Below are 22725 nucleotides of genomic sequence, written 5' to 3'. Positions count from 1 at the left end.
ACTACAGAGAGAGAGGAGCACAGAGCCGGTACAGAGCCCTTTGGTATGAGAGGCTGAAAACAGTTTGTCGGGTCCTTCATGCACCTGCACATGTCTGTCACATGACAGCTGTTTACCAGGAAGAGATAAGTAGAGTGCAGAGAATCAGGAAGTGGAGAAACTGTAGTGATAAAGAGGTTTGCTTGAAACAAACTTTAGCTTCAAACAACAAATCCAGCGACATTTGAAACACAGCACAACTTGTGAGTATTGAAATGTTTTACTTATTATTCAGAGTGATCTTGCTCTACTCATTCACCAAACTGAAGCCCTGCTATGTGTTCCTAATCTGTGAGTCAAGTGGTAACATGTCTCTCACTTGTTGGGGAATGTCTCCGACTGCCACCCTCTGGAGGATCAGGTTTCAGGGTTTTTTTCTCCTTTCAGAGATGGGTTTGTGTCCGTTGATTTTACTACTGGCCACGTCCTCGGCCACCTATGCATTGGACAATGGCTTGCTGAGGACCCCTCCGATGGGTTGGATGGCATGGGAACGATTTCGCTGTAACGTGGATTGCACCAATGACCCCAAACATTGTATAAGGTACAGAACGTTGTATTACAATTATAAATATAGCTGCAAGCAGCAATGCGGGTTCCTCCGCAAAATATTGTAAAATGTACATTGTAGAAGATCAAGAGTTGGACCACAAGAGAGCAATTATTCAATTTATTTAATTGGTTCAACTTTTACCCCAATAAAAGATTTATTTGTGAAATGACATTAAAAGGGTGTACTTAACTTCAAATAACTGGAGGATAACCAGAGGGAAATTGTAAGGGAGTTTTATTGACTCACAAATATGCTGTACAATATTGGACATACACATTATTAAATATGTAGTAAATGTAATCTCAAATTTAACATTGTCGAGTGTTGTCTGCTTTATATTACCGGAGCGAACACTAACGCCGCCGCTAACGCTAGCTGTGCGCTTTTCTTGCATGTGATGTTTTAGGCTGGAAGTACTAACTAAACTCTAAACAATCAGTACATATAGCCTTGCTTTTGTCAACCGAGCTGTCGGGCAACTTTTTGAAATGGAAATTCCCATCTAAAAGCCTTCTCTCCATCATTCAGCTACCATCGGCAGTCGAAGTTATGTGACAACAGGTGATTCCCAGGGTCACAAGGAAACATGCATTAACGGCACTGTTTTTTTTAAATCGCGTTAAAGTGAGATTACGTTAATGAGTTATTATTGCGTTAACTTCAACAGCCCTAATTTTGACATATCAAGGTGAAATTGTTACGGTACTTTAGAATGATATCATCCTGTTTAAATAAACAGATCATCAACATTATGACAGGGTCTATGACCTTGCACTTTCCAGCACATTGTCTCAACTCACTGAGCCATTTTCTGAGTTGAATAGTGTTATGGTCAGTTACTGTATAAAAAAGTATGCTGTTTCTCCTGTGGTAAGCATTCTTAGATTCGGCCAAAGTTTTAACAGCTGTAATTCAATTATATTTTGACATACCAAGGTGAAATTGTTTATGGTTCTTCAGAGTGATGTCATCTTGAACCAGGGCCGGAGTGGGGCCACTTTTCAGCCCTGGAGTTTCAGGCCGAAGACCAGCCCACTTTTTTTGTATACCGAACAGGGCCGGGATGCATCTTGCTTTGACTGGGGGTGCAGTGACCTTTTCTGGGGGGTATCGTGATTACAGAAAGGGATCATATTATGTTTTATATGGATACCACTAGACTGTTTAACTATCCGAGTGTTAATCAGCCACAGAGCCAGACGTTGTAAACATTCGGCTCTTAGCCCCAACCTAGGACATATGGGTTTGATTGATTTTTTTTGCCATTATTTGAGCGCAAAATAGTTTTTGAGCTTTATGTAAAATAAACATAGACGTTTTTTAATTGGTAAAACCTTGTCGAGTGATGCCATCACTCCGGCACTGCTCCCATCCATCCTCCCTGACGCGTATCGTTACGGTAGGGCAGGGTTTTCAAATACTTTTTTGAAAAGACATCTATGGACCCAACCAACTCTATTTTGGAGAGGAGAACTCCCTCACATCAGAATCAGAATGGGATTTATTCGCCACAGACAAGGAATTTGCTTTGGCAGGAAGGTGCATACAGTAAACATATAGGAATCTTAAATTTAAATATGTGGTCTAACTATACTAAGGATACATAAACTAGCAGTACTAAGTGGAATACAATTAAAATAAAATAGAATATACAATAAAGTAGAATATAAGTTGCCAATTTACAATATAAAATACAATATAAAATACAAATATTACAGTATTATTAAAAATATTACAGTAGTATTAATATTATTAAAATACAAATATTACATACATGGTACAACCCATGGTACAACCCATGCAGAGGCTAAGGTGTCAGAATGTGGAACGTGTGTAGCCTACTTTAAGAGAAGATAGACTAAGGTTACAAATGCAAAAAAATCCTCGACCGGTCCAAAAGTGAAGCGGCCCACCGGGAACTCTCCTGATTAGCCACCCCGGCCCTGTCTTGAACCCTATTTGGTTTGAAAAACCATCAGTCCAAATTATATTTCATTTATTTACACAAAGATATTGAGGAAATGTGGACATTTACATAAATACACCCCTTTCAGTCATTTTGTATTGCATTTGTTATTCCATTTCATCCTATATAAATACATGTCAAGTCGATTGGATCTATGATTCATGAGGAGAATGGTTTTAAAGGCTGTACCAAATTTGGACAGTATAGCAAACTCTATCAAGGGGGACTTTATGAGTCCTTGAGGCTTTTTTGTTCCCTATGAGAAATAAGGCATGTATACCAATTTTCCGGTATTTAAGTAATCGGGCGATGGGGAAATCACGTAAATTTGGGCATGGCTTATAGCGCCATCTATGGGCGTACATGAGCCATTAGTGGTCTGGGAGTAGTGAGTGACCTGTTGTATCATTGGGCCAAATTTGAAAAAATCGGGTCGAGGACTTTTTGAGCTCTTGAGCCATTTCATGGAGAAGAAGAAAAACTAGAGAGGGTACAATTTCTGGGGAAATTGTAGGGTGTGCTTGTTTGCTTCAGATGCGGGTGGGTCCGTTTTCCCTTCTTGTTATATTTTCAAGCATTTAGCCTACTCATATTGCATAATTCATTAAGAACACACTTTGAAACAAGGCTCCCCCGTTTGAAACAAGTTACTGTAACAACGTTGTCACTGGCAGTATTTCAGATGGAATTGCGATTCAAATAGTACCGTCTGCTAACTGAAAATAAGCCCCCCAAAACGTAAATAAGTTAGATATTAATTTAGGGGACATGGCTAATTCAAAAGCAGTTTGCTAGAGGCAAGCTAGCTGCCGTTGCTATCCACACTACACTGATTGTTTGTAAGCGCAGGTAATTAGAATATTTCTTTTGTGCGGGATAATTAAGCAATAAGCCCCAAAAGGCTGTGGTTTGCGCTGATTTTAGAACAGGTAAGGGGAGTTGTTAGGCACGACGTGAAGCAGAGTTTTCACCAGTTTTGTTTCGCCATGCAGGGGCTTATTTCCCCGATAATGACCGGCGTTCTATACATTATCCCGCGTATTACACGGCTACTTGCCAACAAAAATAACTTAACACAGTGTGTCTTTTTACAATGTATTTGTTACCATTCGTATTGTTGATCAGCAGAGAAATAGTTCGCCAAAGACGTTGAACTTAGACTCAACTAGACTTTGGGCATTATTTCAGCTTCAAATCAGCTGATGTCGCTAAGCAACAGAGTATGCTGGGGTTGAAAAGTTACCAGACTACTTGCCGAGTGCTACAAAATACGTGAATCCGAGGCAAAAAGGCCACTTCCCTTGACAGCGGTCAAATATGCATAGCAACGGTCAAATATGAGAAAATTGTTCACCGCAGAACGTTGGGAAGCCCCATTAAAGTGAATGGAGCATTCTACAGTATTAAGAACAGCCGTGTAATAAGACATAAAAGTTTAGCTATAGCTGTGGCATTTAAGACAGTACTGTAGCCTACTACACTGCCAGTGGGCGAGCCGAGTCAGTGACTCTGTAGCTAACGTCAAAACAAGACGCAGTCAAGTTTTACACAAATAACAAACTATGCTGACCCGCTGGCTGTCTTCACAATCGCCATATCTTTAAAACACTGCTGTCCATTTAGATGTAGAATTGACCCTAGTACGAAATTAAGAAAATACTCACCAGACGCAGATCGACAGTTGACTAAGTGTCTGACAACACTGTTGTTGCTTCCGCAATCGTCAATGGAGGCTGACAGGCTCTCTCGTAGCAAACACATCAAAGTTTTTAAAGCAACCTATATTAAAATCTCACCACCTGGCTGTTTTTACAAAAGTAATATCGTCATAACATTTCTTTCAGTTTTTTTGTGTAAAATTGAACTATAAAATTAGCTACAAAAAATACTACTATTAAGCTTTCTAGCATGGCCGCCGCCTAAAAGACGAAGCGGTCTCATGGGCGCCCTGCGCTCGCTCAAATTTCAAAGACTGTCACGACCTAAATAAAAAATGCGAGATTGCAGTTCCACTCGAAATCGCTTTCTCTACAAAGCCAAATGGTTGTGATCTTTTGGGGGTGGTATTTTACACTCGTAATCCAATCTCCAATTTGCGAGGTAGAAAGTCTCTATCATGTTGTATCCACGCGTCGTTGCTAACGTGTGTTGACGTGGTGACGTAGCTAGCACAGGTTACCCTCCGTTGACAAAAGGCACTTTGTCCCCACAAAAACGTTGTAACCTCCTCAAATGTGCAACGGAACGTAAATCCAAATACAAGCAACGCCATTGAGACCAAGACAAACATTTTGACATCAACGTTGTCTATGTAGTCCAAATATTGACTGAGCCTTGGGGGCGCGAAAATAAACAATAAATAATAAATATATATGTGAGATAACAATGGTTTATCCAATAAGATTATTAACAAAAACAATAGGTTCCCTCCTACCGGAGGGACCCTAATAGTAGGAATACTAACAAAAACAATAGGTTTCCTCCTACCGGCGGAACCCTAATTAAGTTTTCAAGCTTTGATTCATGAGGCGGTATAAAGATGTGTGTGCGCTTTGCCTTTTCTCTGTCCCCCTTCTCTCTCCCCATCTTTTTCCGTCTTCTCTCTCTTTAATTATCTACCCTTTCCTTCTCTTTGACCTTTCTCTCTTCTCTCTCCTTAACTCTCTCTCCTTTCCCTCTTTGACCTTTCTCTCTTCTCTCTCCATCTCTCTCAATCCATCCGCCCCTCTGTGTCTCTCCTTGCCTCTCTTCCTCTACCTCTTGCTCCAGTGAGAACCTGTTCAGGGACATGGCTGACCGGCTGTCTGAGGACGGTTGGAGGGAGCTGGGATACGAGTACATCATGATAGACGACTGCTGGACCTCAATGCAGAGAGACAAAGACGGACGTCTGCAGCCTGACCCCAAGAGGTTTATCACTCTCCTCTGTCTTTCTCTCCTGTCTCTCCCCTCTCTCTCTCTGTCTTTCTGTCCTGTCCTATGGTGCTCTTTCTTTTTCTTATTTAATTATCTAGGTCTAGTGGCGTTTCCAATAGTAAGGGATAGTGGCAACGGTCTTTGAACTGACAATGGTGTCTTTTCCCAACAGAGATGAGGAGTGTGTCCTCTCTTTGAGTCATGGTTTCAGGTGTGTACCTGGAGCCGGCTTGACGGTGGAAGACATGTTAGTAGCGGTGGGAGAGAAGGTAGGGTATGAGTACATTGCTTCGGCGTCGCGGATAAACAAGGCTGTAGTAGTGTTTGAGTGACGAAAAACTGGTTAATGGGTTAGTGAAGAGCGGCGTGTGGGTGAATTCACTTTACGTTCCTATGACCCCTCTTTTCCACTCCCACTACTAAAGTTATAGTGTCTAATGTACAACCGTTTATCAGAGACTGTTATCTGGTAGGTGAATTTTCCCGGTTTGGAAAGTTTGCTAGCGCTCTGAGGAGGATCCCACTAGTGTGTAGGAGGAGGAAATTGCAGCATGTTAAATCGTTTAGGCGAAAAATATTTATGATTTTGGATTCACCGACTCAAACGTTGGACATTTCCTTTAGAGTTAAAGACAGTGTGAGATGGTATATGGTTTACGCCACAACTGGTAGTTTACGATGTTTAGAATGCGGAGATATTGGTCACAAACTTTTCGCTTGCCCACATAAGCGAGCAGCAGAACAGGCAAATGGAGCCGGGATGTCACCCGATAGGAGAGGTTCGGCAAACAAGCGTAGGTCCCGCTCACCCAGGGAACGTACTCAACCATGGGGAGTTACGGCAGGTACCTCCTTAGAAAGGAGTGTAGGAGGTAGTATACCTACAGCTGAGTAAGGTGTTTCCCTTCATAATGTCAAGAACGTAGTGCCTAACGTGGAGCAAGAGGGGGCAGACATTTGGAGGTCTATGAGTGAGGTACAGGCCCAGCCGCCACAGGGAGTGCATTAGGCTGCGAGCGAGGAGTGTGCGGGCAGCGCGGCTGCAGAGGAGAGTGCGAGCAGCGCGGCTCCTGCGGAGGAGGTTGCTATCAGCGTGGCTCCTGGGGTCGTCCAGGTGAGGGCCAGGTGGGTAGAGAGGAAGGAGGGTGAGGGGGTTGACGAGGTGTCCGCGGAAACCTCAGTGGGGTCTGAAAAACGCAGCGGGGGGAGCTGGCGTGGCTGGGGGGGAGTCTGAGATAGGGGAGGTGAGGGAGGAGGAGGCGGGGCTTAGGGGGGCACCGGTAGAAGCCCTGTTTGGGTCTGGGGATGCTGCTGCCGCTGTGGGAGTTAGCGAGATAGAGATGAGGATAAAGTTTCAGATATTTCCGGTTCAAGTGTTTCTGACATTGGGAGCCAGGCTCCTGAGCAGGTGCTGTACAAGCTTGAGGAAGTTAACAACTTTTTGGATGAGACCTTTGGGGAAAATGTGAGTGTTGCAGAGTACTTCCCTGATGTGGATACGTTTGTGACATCAGTAGGTATTCTCTTGACAAAGCACAACTATGCTGACATTTCCAAGCTTCAGATTAAAGAAGTTTGTAGCAAATATCCGAAAGGGTAAGGTTGCTACTGGTAGGAAGTAGCGATGGTTGTATGGGTCACAGTTTGTTTGATTTTTTGTCTCTCTTTATATCTGCTTTGTTTTTCAGTGTCCTGGATTCTTTTCTCCATGGGTAGTTTGAAAGTAGGATCCCTAAATATCAACGGTGGTAGAGACGGGTAGGAGGGCGGTGACCTATGAATGGATTATACATAAGGAGTTAAATGTAGTGTTTTTGCAGGAGACGCATAGTGATATAGAGAATGAAGTTAACTGGGGAATGGAGTGGGAGGGGGAGTATGCCCTGAGTCATGGGAGCAGCAGGAGTGCAGGGGTGGCAGTGTTGTTCTCGCAAGGGTTAGGAGTTAAAGTTATATGTAAGGAAGAAGTAGAGGAGGGGAGGGCCTTGATAGTGAAGGCGGAGATAGAGGGATTAATGTTTTTATTTGTTAACGTAAATGCTCCAAACAAGGGAGCTGAAAGGGTGAGGTTGTTTTCCAAACTGGGACATGCTTTGGATAGGCATGACGAAAGCATAACAGTAGTTATGGGAGGAGATTGGAACTGCACAACAGAGTTTACAGTGGATAGGGTGGGGGAGGAGACCCACCCAGCATCAGTGGAGGCCCTGAAGCAGTTACTGCAGCGGGGCGGGGTGGTAGATACCTGGAGGGAATGCAATCAGGGTATAAAGCAATATACATGGGTAAAGGCAGCTGAGGGCAGGATAGGTGCCGCAAGGCTAGATAGAATATATACTAGTAGAGGGCTCAGCAACCGGATTACGAATGTGTCTATTTGGCCGAATGGGTTCTCTGATCACCACTTGGTGACCATAGATGTTAACCTGGACACTGTACCAAACACCAAGTCCTTCTGGCATCTTAATGTGAAGCTTCTGCAGGATACAAAGTTTGGTGAGAGCTTTGCCCTTCCAAAAAAAGAAGTATACTTCAAGTTTATTTGGTAAGTATACTTAGTATAAAAAGTATACAATTATCATGTTACTTAAAGTATACTAGCAGTGTACTTATTTATATACTTTTTTGTACTAAGTAACCTGAATTGGCTCACTTTTTAGGTCATTCAGTACACTTTAAAGTACACTTAGTGTATTTCAAGCTTTACTTTTGAATACTGCAAAGTAACCTGTGTAGTGCACTTTCAGTTCATGAAGTATACTTCCTAAAGACCCTCAAAGTATACTTTGCAATACTTTCAAGTGCACTTTTATTTAATGTAAGTACTTCAAGAAGTAAACTTCTAATTTTACTATTACTTACTAATGTATTAAAATGTCTAGGGGCCTCTCAAACGCCTCGATCTTTAGTCACTTGGCGAGAACAGGGCCCTCGCAACATTTCAATACAGATTCTTAGATATAAGAAGTTATTCATTGCAAAAGGATTATTGTTACAGGAATCCAGCTGTTCTTATGAAATGTAACAGTAATTTAACTCATGGTTACAATGTTAAACCAGCACAACAATGACAATTACCACCCAACAAAACACTACATTCTAAACAGACACATTTAAAAAACGAAATTCATGAAGTTACATTTCAAACTTCTCAGCAAATTTTAACACTATTTACCACCTTGCATCATGGGAATTGACTAGCCAATGACCCACACTATCTCCATTATTTCATGTTGTTTTTATTCTTCAGTCAGTTTGACAGTATAACCTTCAACTGCATAATGCAACCCTTCTGTCTGCTTCTTTCTCAAGTAGCTTTTTTTTTTTTTTTTTCATTAATACTCCAATTGATAATTATTAGTATAAGATTATAGGGCTTCAGAATGTTTTGGCAGTAATTAAGGTTACAGCTTCAATACCAAAAAGGATTCAATGTGCTATGCATAATAGATTTTCATAGACATTAATGATTAGAATGAGATGGATCAAAAAAAAGTTACCTGTAATGTTCTTAAAAAATTTTTGGACTGTTTTTGCTGTATGATAATAGAAAACGTACATCATACTCCAGAATAATCCTACACCAGTTTCTAAGCATACTTCTTAGAAGTATATCAAAAGTGAACTATTTTCAAAGCATACTTAAAAGTACATCAAAAGTGAACTATTTTCAAAGCATACTTAAAAGTACATCAAAAGTGAACTATTTTCAAAGCATACCTAAAAGCATATCAAAAGTGAACTATTTTTTAAGTATACTTCTTACAAAAGTGAACTATTTTCTAAGCATACTTCTTAAAAGTGTATCAAAAGTGAACTAAAAGTGTACTATACATATTTTAGTATACTTATAGTATACTTTAATATACTTTATATTTTTTGTAAGGGTGGTATTTTCTGGGAGAGCTGGAGAGGCAGTAAAGAAAGGTTGGAGAATCGTAGGCAATGGTGGGAGGTGGGGAAAACACAAATATTTTCTGCCAAAGATACGCAGCCAGTATCTCAGGTCGAGTTAACCCGTTAAGGAGTCGCACATATGTGATCGTTCAAAAGTGGGCCCCCCAGAGTATCGTCGCACGTGTGATTCTGAACATTCCAACCAATTATTTTCCGATAGACAAAAACTATATGGCAAATGCTATAGTATGGCTTCAAAATGTACAATTAGGAGGCTAACAAGTAACACTAGCAGGTAGAAGCATTGCTACGAGTATTATGCTAGGTTGCTAGGTAACGGAAGCTAACTAAAGCTAGCTAGCTTCCGTTTTGGAAAAATAACTCACTCTGGTGGCAGCGTTGGAAATATTTAGAACTCAAGCATCTAAAGGTTAAGGCAACTGTTAGGAAGCTAGTACAAGAAATAGGAGAGATTGAATGTAGGATCCTTACGAATAATGACCCCGGCCTCCAAGGGGCTTTACATCTGGAGAGTAGAGTTAGGTTCTTTCTTACAGGACCAGGTTAAGGGGGCTCTAATTAGAGCATGTGTGACAAACATCAAGGACATGGACGGCCCCTTCCGCTTTCTTTTTCAACCTAGAGAGGAAGAAGGGCGAGCGTAAGCAGATGCTCCAACTTTGTCTGCCTTCAGGTGGGATCACTACAGATCCAGCTGAAGTTAGGAGGCGCATCATGGCGTTTTATGCGGATGTGTACGGGGCTGGGGACAGGGATCCTGAGAATGCCCATGAACTGCTGCAGGACCTGCCCAAGCTCAGGGCGGACCATAGGGAGGCTTTGGAGGTGGAACTCACTCTCCAAGAGCTCACTGCTGCAGTCCAGCAGCTGTTGGTGGGGAAGTCCCCAGAGCTGGATGGCCTACCAGCTGAGTTCTACCAGCACTTTTGGGTTGTTTTGGGGCCTGACCTACTGGAGGTTTACCAGGAGGCTTTTGGGAAACGCATGCAACCAGGCAGCTGTAGGCGGGCAGTATTGTCGCTGCTGCCTAAAAAGGGGGATCTAGGGCTGCTCAAGAACTATCCAGATGCTTGGCCAATAGGCAGAAGTTGGTGCTAGACAGCATAGTGCAGAGAGACCAGTCCTACTGTGTGCCAAGAAGGACAATAATGGACAATATTTTTCTGATGAGGGATGTCATTGATTGGGCAAAGCTTGGGGGGCATGATTTGGGAATTCTGTCAATTGATCAGGAAAAAGCATCTGACCGTGTTTGTCATGGGTATTTCTTTGAAGTGATGGAGTCTTTTGGGTTTGGGAATAGTTTCATTTCATGGGTGCATTTTTTGTATTTTGATGTCTCTGTGAGGGTGAAGGTTGGGGGGGGTTTGAGCCGGCCAGTCCCAGTTAGGAGAGGGATTAGGCAGGGGTGTCCACTGTCAGGCCAGTTATATGCTCTGGCCATAGAGCCACTGCTATGTAGGTTGAGGAGCAGATTGCAGGGTGTGGCTTACCCGGGGGTAGGAGGGGAAGGAGTGATAGCACTGTCTGCATATGTAGAAGATGTGTGTGTGCTCCTTAGGAGCCAGGGGGATGCTGACGCTGTGAAGGAGGAGTTAGAGCGGTATGAGAGGGCTTCCTCAGCAAAGGTCAACTGGGGGAAAAGTGACGCTTTTCCCATGGGGAGATGGGGGCATCAGAGAAGCCCAGGCTGCCAGGGGGGCTGCAGGTTTGGGGCTGCAAGTTTGAAGATTTTAGGGGTGTGCTAGGGGTCCAATGAGTATCAAGGGTTGAACTGGGAAGGGGTGATAAACAAGGTGGTTGCCAAGTCGTCTAGCTGGAGATGGTTGTTGCCACTAATGTCCTTCAGAGGGAGAGTGTTGGTTGCAAACAATCTGGCCGCCTCCACCCTCTGGCATCATTTGGTTGCACTGCAGCCCCCGGCGGCTTGCTTCAGGAACTGCAGAAGACTTTGGTGGATTTCTTTTGTCAGCATTGGATCCGGGCCCCAGTGCTCTACCTGCCAATGCAGGACGGGGGTGCCTGTAGAAAAACAATCAACAGTAAACATATTTCAGTGAGTACAATCATTTGAATCCGTTACAACTAACCAACAAGAGCAACAAGTCTCTCAATAGGAGTCATTGTGATCCTTTAAAAGTCAAAGTCTCGCCTGTCTCTGTCTCTCCTCTGTCCCTCTCCCATGTCTCTTCTGTCTCTCCTCTGTCTTTCTTTCCTGTCTCTCCTCTCTCTTCTCTGTCTTTCTCTCCTCTGTCTTTCTCTCCTGTCTGTCCTTTCTCTCCTTTGTCTCTCTCTCTCCTGTCTCTCCTCTGTCTCTCTCCAATGTCTTTCCTCTCTCTTCTCTGTCTCTCTCTCCTGTCTCTCCTTTCTCTTCTCTGTCTCTCTCTCCTGTCTATCATCTCTCCTCCCTCCTCTCTCTCTTCCCTCTCCCCTTTTTCACGCCTGACGTATTAGATTGTGCTCAATTGCTGCGAAAGTACCAAATCAATGAAGTGAATAGAAAGTACAAGTTCAAGACAAAATCTACGTATTTTTTATAGATCTATAAGGTGCAGGTGTCTGATACACTCAAGTTGAGTATCTCAGACGACTGGACAAGGAATACAGGAAATCAGGGGAGTTAAATAGTATCACAATATGGGAGAATACAAGACAATGGCCTTGACGTTCCTTCTATTTTCCTCATTCAATGTTGCATGGCATTATACACTTTGGTAATATTTGGCATTTCCTAGTCGCACCTTATAAAGAACTAACTTATGGCTATGCAGGCATAAGCAAACAGCATAATGACAGTTTATCAATGATACAAGCAACATCATTCATAGATAGGCATATTTCTCTCCTGGACATAACCAAAGGTTATGTTCTCATGAGCTTAATATAGCAGGGTATAGATCAAACATTGTTTATTATATTCAGAGCAGTATAAAAGTAATTAATTAAATTAATTAAAAGTAAGTAATTGTTGGAGCCATTTCTATCCACCGTTTAGTTAGATTTATTTCAGTATTACTTATTTTAGACACTTGGGGGAGTGTTGCACTGGGTGTGGCACATCACAGGGAATTGGGTTTATCTACAGGTGTGATTAATCAATTAAGGAAAGGTCTGGATGGCAGAGAACACACAGTTCTTACCGTAGCCGTGAAACCCACTTCACCGACAGCATCTTGTTTATTAAGCAAACAGCACGGGGTGAAAAGACCCATTTTATGTACAATATTCTTCTTCATTTTCTACCTTTATATTTAACTGGAACACCACCCAAAGAGAGCTCATGCTAGTGATGGGGGAAACAAAGCTTTCCGAAGCAATAAGCTATTTGACACAATTGTCTCGAAAAAGTACGCTTTTTCAAAGCGTTCGATACATCGTCTCCATAGGGACATCTGCTGGTCAGTTTATGGTATGGCGACTGTATCGAGCAAAGGAAGGAATCAAGTGACGTCAAGTCCTCGAGACGTCAGTCTCACAATCGTCATTGACAACTTGATAAATGAAAGTTGTGTGACAACGTTTTCGATTTGCAAGTTTCAAAAATATGTTGTCATATATCTTGTTTTATTATAAATAGTTAATAAATAGTTATTGTTAACTGATCAGTAGTTTAAGGACAGACCTCTTCACCTGTCTCTCCCCTCTCTCTTCCCCCTCTCCTGTCTCTCCTCTCTTCCCTCTCTCTCTTTTCTCTCTCCTCTCTACTGTCTTTCCTCTCTTCCTGTCTCTCCTCTGTCCTCTCTTTCTTGTTTCTCTCCCTTGTCTCTCTGTCTGATACTGGTTGATCTGTACTTAATTGCTTTGCTGTGAGAGTCGTAACTGTATATACTGATTACATAAGCTTGGTTCTCTGCACATTTTCCAACATCATTCCCAACCTCCCTCCCCCCATCTACCTCACCTCTCCCCACAACCCCAGGTTCCCAGGAGGCATTGCTAGCCTGGCGAGGTACGTCCACGACCGAGGCCTAAAGCTTGGCATCTATGCAGACATGGGCTTCCAGACCTGCATGGGCTACCCTGGGACCAACTTGAGCACCATCCACACAGACGCCCACACATTCGCCAGCTGGGGCGTGGACTTCCTGAAGTTCGACGGCTGCTATTCCAGCCCCGTGGAGCAGCAATTAGGTGAGACCAAGAGAGACAAACCAGAATGATTTATTGTCTTTGTGAATGCATCAGTAGAGTCCATAAGGATGTTTATTCCAGTACACACTTGTTACACCACTGTGGTTATTTCACCTGTTGCACCTGCTACATCTGTTTCAAATGTAGTTATGTTGCTTTACTGTACTACAGCATACGTGACTGATACTGTGCAAGAGTGTACAAGTGCACTCTTGCACTTTTTGAGGTTCATGTTGTTTAATTATAACTTGTCTAACTACATGCTCTTCTGGTTCTTCCCCTTGGCACTTATTTGGTTTTTCACAATGTATGCTTCATGTTTTGGCTGCCCTCAATGTTTGGGACTATCTCGTTGTTATAATCAGTGACCTATGCACTTTTGTGAAGCTCTCTCTTGAAAGTCGCTTTGGATAAAAGCGTCTGCTAAATGAATACATTTAAATGTGAATTATAGTGTTCGGCTTATGGGGGTCATGTGGTGGAAAGAAATACTCAGTTGGATTTCCTGTGTGATCGTGCAGGGTACCCTCTCATGTCCAAGGCCCTGAACTCCACTGGGAGGCCCATTGCCTACTCCTGCAGCTGGCCCTGCTACAGGGGGGGCCTGCCCCCCGAGGTGGGTCTGACAGCTGTCTGCCTGAAGCTCCTGGATATTATTGGATATATTTTCCTTTCGGTTTTAGTTCTGATTTGTTGCCATCACTCTTTCTCCCTCTCTCTTTTTCTCCTTCTCTTTCTCTCTCCCTCTCTCCCCCCCCCTCTCTCTCTCCCAGGTGAACTATACCCTGCTGGGAGAGATATGTAACGTTTGGAGGAACTGGTATGATGTTCAGGACTCCTGGGACAGCATTCAGAGCATCCTGGACTGGTTCTCCAACAACCAAGACAACCTGCAGCCTGCAGCTGGGCCCGGACACTGGAACGACCCTGACATGGTCTGCAGCGCCGTTACCTTCACATAAGCTTTCTTACATTTTAGTCATTTTAGCAGACTGCCAACAACTACATGAGCATGTTAACATGTTATCATTACTTACATAGATTATTTGTCTGATATTCAGGTCATTGTCAGTGACATTACTGTAATGCTGTCAGTGATATTACGGTTATTTGCTTCCCAGCTGATCATTGGAAACTTTGGACTCAGCATCGACCAATCCCGTGCTCAGATGGCTGTGTGGGCCATCATGGCGGCCCCTCTCATCATGTCTAACGACCTGCGCTCCCTGGAGGCAGATGCCCGCGCCGTGCTCAGCAACAAGCTGGCCATCGCCATCAACCAGGACCCTCTGGGCATCCAGGGCCGTCGGATCCTGCAGGTCTGAGACCCAGAACACAGCTGGACAAGCTGTTGGATGTTCACAGTCTCAATGAACTCTCTTCTCCCCTCCGTCCCCTGTGTCCCTTCTCTCCCAGGAGAGGACCCGTGTGGATGTGTACTGGAGGCCTCTGTCCCACAAGGCCAGTGCTCTGGTGTTCCTCAGCCGGCGCCAGGATATGCCCTACCGCTACCACACCTCGCTGGTGAGACTCAACTACCCTGCAGGCAACTACGAGGTGAGTCAGAGGGCAAGTACAGTGTGGTAGGGCAGGTGGGTGTGGGGGGGGAGGCAGGAAGGGAGGCAGGGGGCAGGGGACAAGTTGGGAAATGTGTTTTGCATTTGCATTAAATGTATTCATTTAGCAGATGCTTTTATCCAAAGCCACTTCCAAGAGAGAGTTTTACAAAAGTCCATAGGTCATTGATAATAACAACAAGATAGCCCCGAAAACATTTTGACTAGCCAACACATGAAGCATACATTGTGAAAAGCAAATAAGTGCCAATGGGAAGAAACACAAGAGCATATGTAATTAAACAAGTAAGGGATGATGTAATAATATGGTTTTCAGGCGTTTTTCAATAGAAATCTAACGTTTTTTAACGCTAGCCAACTCTGATATTTCTAGTCCGCTCAGCTCATAGAACCAACACTGGCTTTCCTTTGGCTGAGCTATTAGCCCGAAAACTAACGTTATGCTACTAGCATGATTCAAAGGCAATAACATTGTGTACCGTTGACAAACTGTAAATATAATTTTACAGTATGTTTGACAAGAAGACTATCTAGCTGGCCAGCTATGTCATTGTCCCCAAATCAATGTCAAGATTTTCACGTAGCTATCGGCCGGATAGTCTAATACTAGTCTAGGCTAAGGCCTGTGTAGCGAGTTGAATAGTAAATGGATGTGAGATGACCAGGGTTCTAAATCAAAATTAAACAACCAATGTGGCTGGTAACTTTCGAAAGTAACCAGCCAACTAGAATTTCCACTAGCCAAATTCTTTCTGGTGAAAATAAGAACAATTGAGTTTCACGAAATGCATTTGATCCTTTTACTAACATTGTTGGCATGAAAAACATAAAATGAAGTAAAATCAGTGAAATCACCCAACCCGGTATATGAATTACCAACACGTGACTTAAGACACGATTTATTGTAGGCTAAATGGCTAAAACGTCCATTGACGTTATGAGATGGACTCCTGCCCATGCATTTACAGAAACGTTTTTGTCCTAAGCAGGCATTCATTAAACCGACCTAATATACTGTTTATTAAGAACAGTATTTGTTGGAATGCTACTTCAGCATTCCAAGTATTGTTCTTTGACTCTTTGTTGTTGGAATGCTGCTTCAGCTTTCAACTTCATATTCTTCTATTTCTTCCACGACACCTTTCAGCGCCTTCAAATCTTCAGCTATTAAAGCCGTTCTACTATCAAAAAATTCAGCAGTTTCAGGCTATGACTGCTATATATTTTCAGCTTTGTACCTATTATGCTTGAATTAATATAAATCAATATTAATAATTATTTTTACATGGTTTTCCAATTGAGTTTTTTTTTCAAATCCTCTCAATCCTCTTTTAAACTTCTTCAACTTTCAAATCCTTTTTCTTCCTCAATCCTTCAGCTACAGCCACCATTTAAACTTTAAAATGTTGACAAATCCCTTTTTGCCTTGGATTCACGTCTTTCGTAGCACTCCGGAAGTAGTCCTGTAACTTTTCAACCCCAGCGTACTCTGTTGCTTAGCGACGTTAGCTGATTTGAAGCCTAAAGAATGTTCAAAGTCTATGAAGTTCAACATATTTGGCGAAATATTTCTCTGCTGATCAACAATACGAATGGTAACAAATACATTGTAAAAAGACACACTGTGTTAAGGTATTTTTGTTGGCAAGTAGCCGTGTAATAAGCGAGATAATGTATAGAACGCCGGTCATTATCGGGAAAATAAGCCCCTTCAGGGCGAAACAAAACCTCTCCGCTTCGCGTCGGGGTGCTGTTCGCCCTGTCGGGTCTACTATACATTATCCCTTACAAAAGAAACGTTCTAATTTCCTGTGCTTTCAAACAATCAGTGGAGTGTGGATAGCAATGGCAGCTAGCTTGCCTCGAGCAAACTGCTTTTGAATTAGCCATGTCCCCCTAAATTAATATCGAATTTATTTACGTTTTGGGGGTCTTATTTTCAGTTAGCAGACGGTACTATTTGAATCGCAATTCCATCTGAAATACTGCCAGTGAAAACGTGTTACAGTTGCTTGTTTCAAAGGGGGTTCCTTGTTTCAAAGGGTGTTCTTCATGAATTATGCAATATGAGAAGGCCAAATGCTTGAAAATATCACTAGAAGGGAAAACGGACCCACCTGCAACTGACGCAAACAAGCACACCCTACATTTACATTTATTCATTTAGCAGACGCTTTTATCCGAAGCGACTTCCAAGAGAGAGCTTTACAAAGTGCATAGGTCACTGATAATAACAACAAGATAGCCCCAAAGCATTGCGGGTAGCTAAAACAAGAAGCACACATTGTGAACAACCCAAAAATAAGTGCCAAAGGGAAGAACCATAAGAGCATCTAGTTAAGCGAGTTACAATTTAAACAACGCAAATCTCTAAGTGCAAGTGTGCCTGTAGAAAAAGCAGCAGCAGTAAGAATAAAAAAATAAGATGATCTAAAATAGAATATTTTGCAACGAATACAACAGTTTGAATCAGTTGCCACTAACCAACAAGAGCAACAACTCTCTAAGCAAGAGTCATTGTGATCCTTGAGGAAACTAGCATTGCGTCCAGCAAACCATTCCTTAGTACCGTTGTATTCTCAGAACAAGTGCGTCTTGAGCCTTTTCTTGAAGGTGGAGAGACAGTCTGTGTCTCTGATGGAGATGGGGAGTTGATTCCACCACTGGGGGGCCAGGCAGGACAAGAGCTTGTGTTGGGACCGGGTGGTCTTGAGCGGTGGGACCAACAGGCGGTTGTCTGAAGAAGACCGTAGGTGGGGGTGAAAGACTGCAGGAGAGACTTGATGTAGTCGGGTGCAGTCCCGTTTACTGCTCGGAAGGTCAGTACCAGGGTATTGAATCTGATGCGGGCCATGATGGGTAGCCAGTGGAGGGAGATGAGGAGCGGAGTAACGTGGTTGCGTCTGGGTAGGTTGTAGACCAGGCGTGCCGCTGCGTTCTGAATCCTCTGAAGAGGGCGGGTTGCGCACTCTGGGAGACCGGCGAGCAGCGAGTTGCAGTTGTCCAACTTGGAGAGGACAAGTGCTTGGACTAGCAGCTGGGTGGAGTGCTCAGATAGGTATCTCCTGATCTTCCGGATGTTGTAGAGGGTGAATCTACACGACCGGGAGACCGCAGCAATGTGGGCCGTGAGGGAGAGCTCATCATCCATGGTAACCCCAAGGTTCCTGGCAGAGGATGAGGGGGCCACCGTCACAGATCCCAGGGTGATTGAGAGGTCGTGGGAGATGGAGGGTTTGGCCGGGATGATGAGAAGTTCTGTTTTGGCGAGGTTCAGCTGGAGGTGGTGCTCGGTCATCCAGGCGGAGATGTCTGCGAGGCAGGCCTCAATCCTAGCTGAGATCCCCGGATCGGTTCGGGGGAACGATAGGTACAGCTGCGTGTCATCAGCGTAGCAGTGGTAGGAGAAGTCATGGGAGGTGATGATTGGTCCAAGTGAGGTGGTGTACAGAGAGAAGAGGAGGGGTCCTAGGACGGAGCCCTGTGGGACACCAGTGGAGAGCTGGCGAAGGTCTGACAGTTTGCCTCCCCAAGAGACCTGATCTTCCCGACAGGTAGGATGAGATCCACTGGAGTGCAATGCCAGTGATGCCCATCTCAGAAAGTCTGTAGAGCAGGATCTGGTGGTTAACCGTATCAAACTCTGCCGAAAGGTCCAGCAGATTGATGACGGATGACCTCGAAGCCGCTCTGGCAGACTGGAAGGCAGTGGTGACTGAAAGGAGGGCAGTCTCTGTGGAGTGGCCGGTCTTGAAGCCCGATTTGTTGGGGTCAAGCAGGTTGTTCTGAGAGAGAAAGTTAGACACTTGGTTAGATACAACACGTTCAATTGTTTTAGAGAAGAAGGGTAACAGTGATACCGGTCGGTAGTTCTGGAGGACGGCAGGGGCAAGGGAGGACCCTACATTTTCCCTAGAAATTGTACCCTCTCTAGTTAGTTATGCGATTAGTCAAACACGTCTACATGATTCTTTTTATTAATCTTTGTATGCTCCATGGACAAAACCTGCACCATCATCCTTCTGCAAAAAAGTGTTGCTGTGTCTTCCTGTATCAGCCCTACTACTGCTGTATGTTTCATTCAATCAACACATTGAATCCTACTAAGAAAGCCGAGTAAACACACTCAATGATAGGCTACATCTGCTACTGATATTACTATCCCAACTAATTTCAGCTGTTAAAACTATAATATTCTTGTTACAACTAGCTAGCCTACTTCTTCTTCTGTTTAACAGTTCAACTTTCAGCTTCTCCCGCATTGTAGGCTATTTAAGCTCTTAGCTTTGTTAGATGATGCAGTTCAGCTTCCACACTGCCTCTTTTCAGTGAGTCACACATTTTTAAATGAATTTTTAGCTTGCAGGTATTTTCTCATTTCTGTATTTTCAGCCATTTAAAAAATAATAATTTCAGATTTCAGCATTCCAACGCATTTTCGGCAGGAAATGCATGTTCTAGTTACATTACAGAAGACTGTCATTTCTTTTTCTTTAGCATAGACTAGGACATCCTCACAAAACACAATTTTCATTGTCAAACGCAAGCCATTCCCGACCCACCTGCCATTTGGCATTAGCCTACATTTTCTTTTCTTCGGTTCTCTAGTGCTATCAATATCCTCATCCACTTCCTCGTTCCACTTCTCGCTCCCAGAAGTTTGTCCTAAACACCGCCGTATTAAGTAAACTTTTTAATGTACTACTCTAGCTAGCTATTATTACCTCCTATGATCCGCTGTGCTTCGTTTTACTTCTTCCTTGTGTCTTCTGGTGGACGCTCCGTTCGTTTCCACGGTTTCTCGCGCTGTTTTTCACTTCAAACTGCGCGCAGCCAATGGGCGTATAAAACGTTAACACGTAGCATTACGGCACAGTGTTCATGGGAAACTTAGGAAGTACTGCCAGGGGGATAAATTATGGAGTTAGATTAGTTTCATAATTCTAACAAACAAACGTAACACGATTCAAACAAACGTAACACAATTCACAAATGTATTTCATTATTCACAAATGTAACGCGATTCACAAATAAATGACCCCATTACGTTTGTTTGCAACCTGACAAACACAGGTTACAACTCGGAAAACACGGGTTACAAATCAAAAAACACGAGTTACAAATCCCTGCATTCGTTGGTGTGGATTCACAAATGCATTTTTCTAAAATATATTTTCTGCAGCCTATCAGATGTCTCCAATTTTAGCCAATCAGAGCTAGCCTGCTAAACGTTAGCCAGAGAATGTCTAATATGGGTAGACGAGCTCTGCGTTAGCCTAGGAAACACTGAAAATGACTAAACATGGATCCTGCCATTCTCAAGAATATTCAATCATGTATTTTAATCGGTTTAATAAGATTAACAAGCAACATTTCACGTACAAGCTACCAGACGACATTGCTCGTGATCTGAAGGAGACGATGTCCGTTATTATGGCAGTTTGTTGAATTCCATATAGACTTGTTAATGTGATTGGCTAAAATTGGAGACATCTGATAGGCTGCAGAGGATATCTTTTAGAAAAAATGCATTTGTGAATCTAAGCGCGTCAGGAAAGTTCCAAAAATCCACACCAACGAATGCAGGGATTTGTCACTCATGTTTTCCGAATTGTAACTCGTGTTCTCCGATTTGTAAGAGGTGTTACTCGATTTGTAACCTGTGTTTTTCAGGTTGCAAACAAATGTAATGGATCATTTATTTGTGAATCGCTTTACATTTGTAAATCACGGAATACATTTCTGAATAGCGTTACATTTATTTGTGAGTCCATTAATGTATACAACGTTAGCAGGGCAACTGGGTTGGGGTTGCCTTCTCAGCATGAGAAACACAAGGTGTGGCGTGTTAGCGTGTGAACTGGTTGAAATGCTTGTGTCTCATGGTCAATGCGTGAGGCTTGAGAACCCTGTTTTAGATGTGTTTTGAGAAGACTACAATAAAAAAATATCTAGAGAGAGATATATAGAATTCCACCCACCAAAGTGGCTAGTAAGAGTGACTGCTTTACCCGCCACAGCCGAATTCTACCCACATTTGGCGGGTGGGCGGGTACTAATGTCAAGCCCTGAACAGGATTATATCCTGTTGTTAAAAATGTCAGGACTGAAAGGCTTTTATGTGCTCTGCTCCATCAGCTTGGATGTTTTAAACTGGAGGATTTTGTCCAGATTGTTGTTTTTAGAATATGATCGAAGTATTTGAATGCTGATTCCCTGATCTGTAAATGTTTTAAAATAGACTTTTGTCTCCTGATTATGTTATTCTTTACTCAATATCATAGTTTTGTTGTAATATGTAATATCTTGGTGCTGGCCATCTTCCCCGGGAAACTGGAAAAATTGATTTTGTAGCTCAATGAGACGGATTAAATAAAGGCTAAATAAAAATAAACCTCTGCATCAACCAGGAGATATTTGGTTTAGTCTGTCGAAATCTTTGTATACATAATAGGAGATGTTGGTGTTTGTTGCCAGGCGTATGATGTGTTCTCTGGAAAGCTGGTGACGGGGTTGAAGACTACCACACCCTTCACCGTCACCATCAACCCCTCAGGAGTGGTCATGTGGTACATCTATCCCACGTCTAACTACAACAAGCCCAAGAGCCACAGCCGATATCGCTTCATTCGCAAAAAGTACAACCTATCGTTCTCTGAGTCTGGAGATGGGCCTTACGGAGTTCTTTAATCCTTCTTGGAATTAATTTGATTCTGAATTCAGAGACGCCATTAAGAATTGTGGGCCCAGTGAAGAGATTGCAATTTGCCCCTTCCCATTTTGGTTATGTCTTGTTTTCATTCAACACATTTTCATTCCAAACTTTTCAACTGTCCTCCCCTGATTGGGACCCTGGCAAGTCAGTCCCACTTTTACCACACTTCAAATAGTAAAGGAAGTTTTGTGATTTTCATGCAATCTGTCTACAATAAACATCTGTGATTTGACTTGTTTCACCTGAGGATGTGAACATTGAAGAATGTTGGAAAACAAACTTCAATTACTTTGAAGAATGCTTTTATTCTTTTGAAGATGTTTGGAAGTTATTAAAATATATTTAAGATTAAATGTATTTCATGTTTTGTTGTCCTTTACCTTTCATCAAAATAAAAACCATAGTTCATAAATTATAGGAAAATATTCTTGAAATGTCAGTATTAGCCTTACCATCAGGCAGCAGTGCAAACTTAGACGTACACAATCAGCATTTTTTTTTTTTTTTTTTACTGTTGGGTCATAAAGGACAGACAGAGTCTCTCCCCCTCTCTCACTGTCCCTCTCTCCCTGTCCCTCTCTCACTTTCTGACTCTCACTCATTCTATCACTCTCACACTGTCTCACTATCCCTCTCACTTTCTCAACCTCACTTTTACACACACCTCCCCGCTATTACACAATCTCTCACAATCTGGCTGGCGGATCTTTGGGTTCAGGGGGAAGGAGCTGATCTCTGGATTGAGGAAGAAGCTGATCTCTGGGTCCAGGGGGAAGGAGCTGATCTCTGGGTCCAGGAAGAAGCTGATATCTGGATCTAGGAAGGAGCTGATCTCTGGGTCCAGGGGGAAGGAGCTGATCTCTGGGTCCAGGAAGAAGCTGATATCTGGATCTAGGAAGGAGCTGATCTC

General features: G+C 43.0%; 1 protein-coding gene across 3 annotated transcripts; it reads left to right on the top strand.

Annotated features, from left to right (window-relative positions):
• Positions 1–117: 117 nt before the first annotated feature.
• Positions 118–22168, top strand: LOC146300288 (alpha-N-acetylgalactosaminidase-like). 3 transcript variants are annotated; one of them, XM_084702143.1, is made up of 9 exons: positions 118–242; positions 427–583; positions 5328–5468; positions 13312–13523; positions 14045–14139; positions 14297–14458; positions 14645–14842; positions 14940–15080; positions 21578–22168. In XM_084702143.1, exons 2-9 carry the CDS (start codon positions 429–431, stop codon positions 21788–21790), a joined length of 1317 nt encoding a protein of 438 aa, XP_084558269.1. In that variant the 5' UTR covers positions 118–242; positions 427–428; the 3' UTR covers positions 21791–22168. The 3 variants fall into 3 exon arrangements, with proteins under 3 accessions (XP_084558269.1, XP_084558268.1, XP_084558271.1); XM_084702142.1 differs by lacking the exon at positions 118–242 and having other exon boundaries at positions 348–583; XM_084702145.1 differs by lacking the exons at positions 118–242; positions 427–583; positions 5328–5468 and adding an exon at positions 9299–11448.
• Positions 22169–22725: the final 557 nt, after the last annotated feature.

Source organism: Hypomesus nipponensis, chromosome 2 (assembly GCF_054491055.1).
Source record: "Hypomesus nipponensis isolate SF chromosome 2, ASM5449105v1, whole genome shotgun sequence".
Classification (NCBI taxonomy): domain Eukaryota; kingdom Metazoa; phylum Chordata; class Actinopteri; order Osmeriformes; family Osmeridae; genus Hypomesus; species Hypomesus nipponensis.
This window is presented reverse-complemented; position numbering and strand designations above follow the sequence as displayed.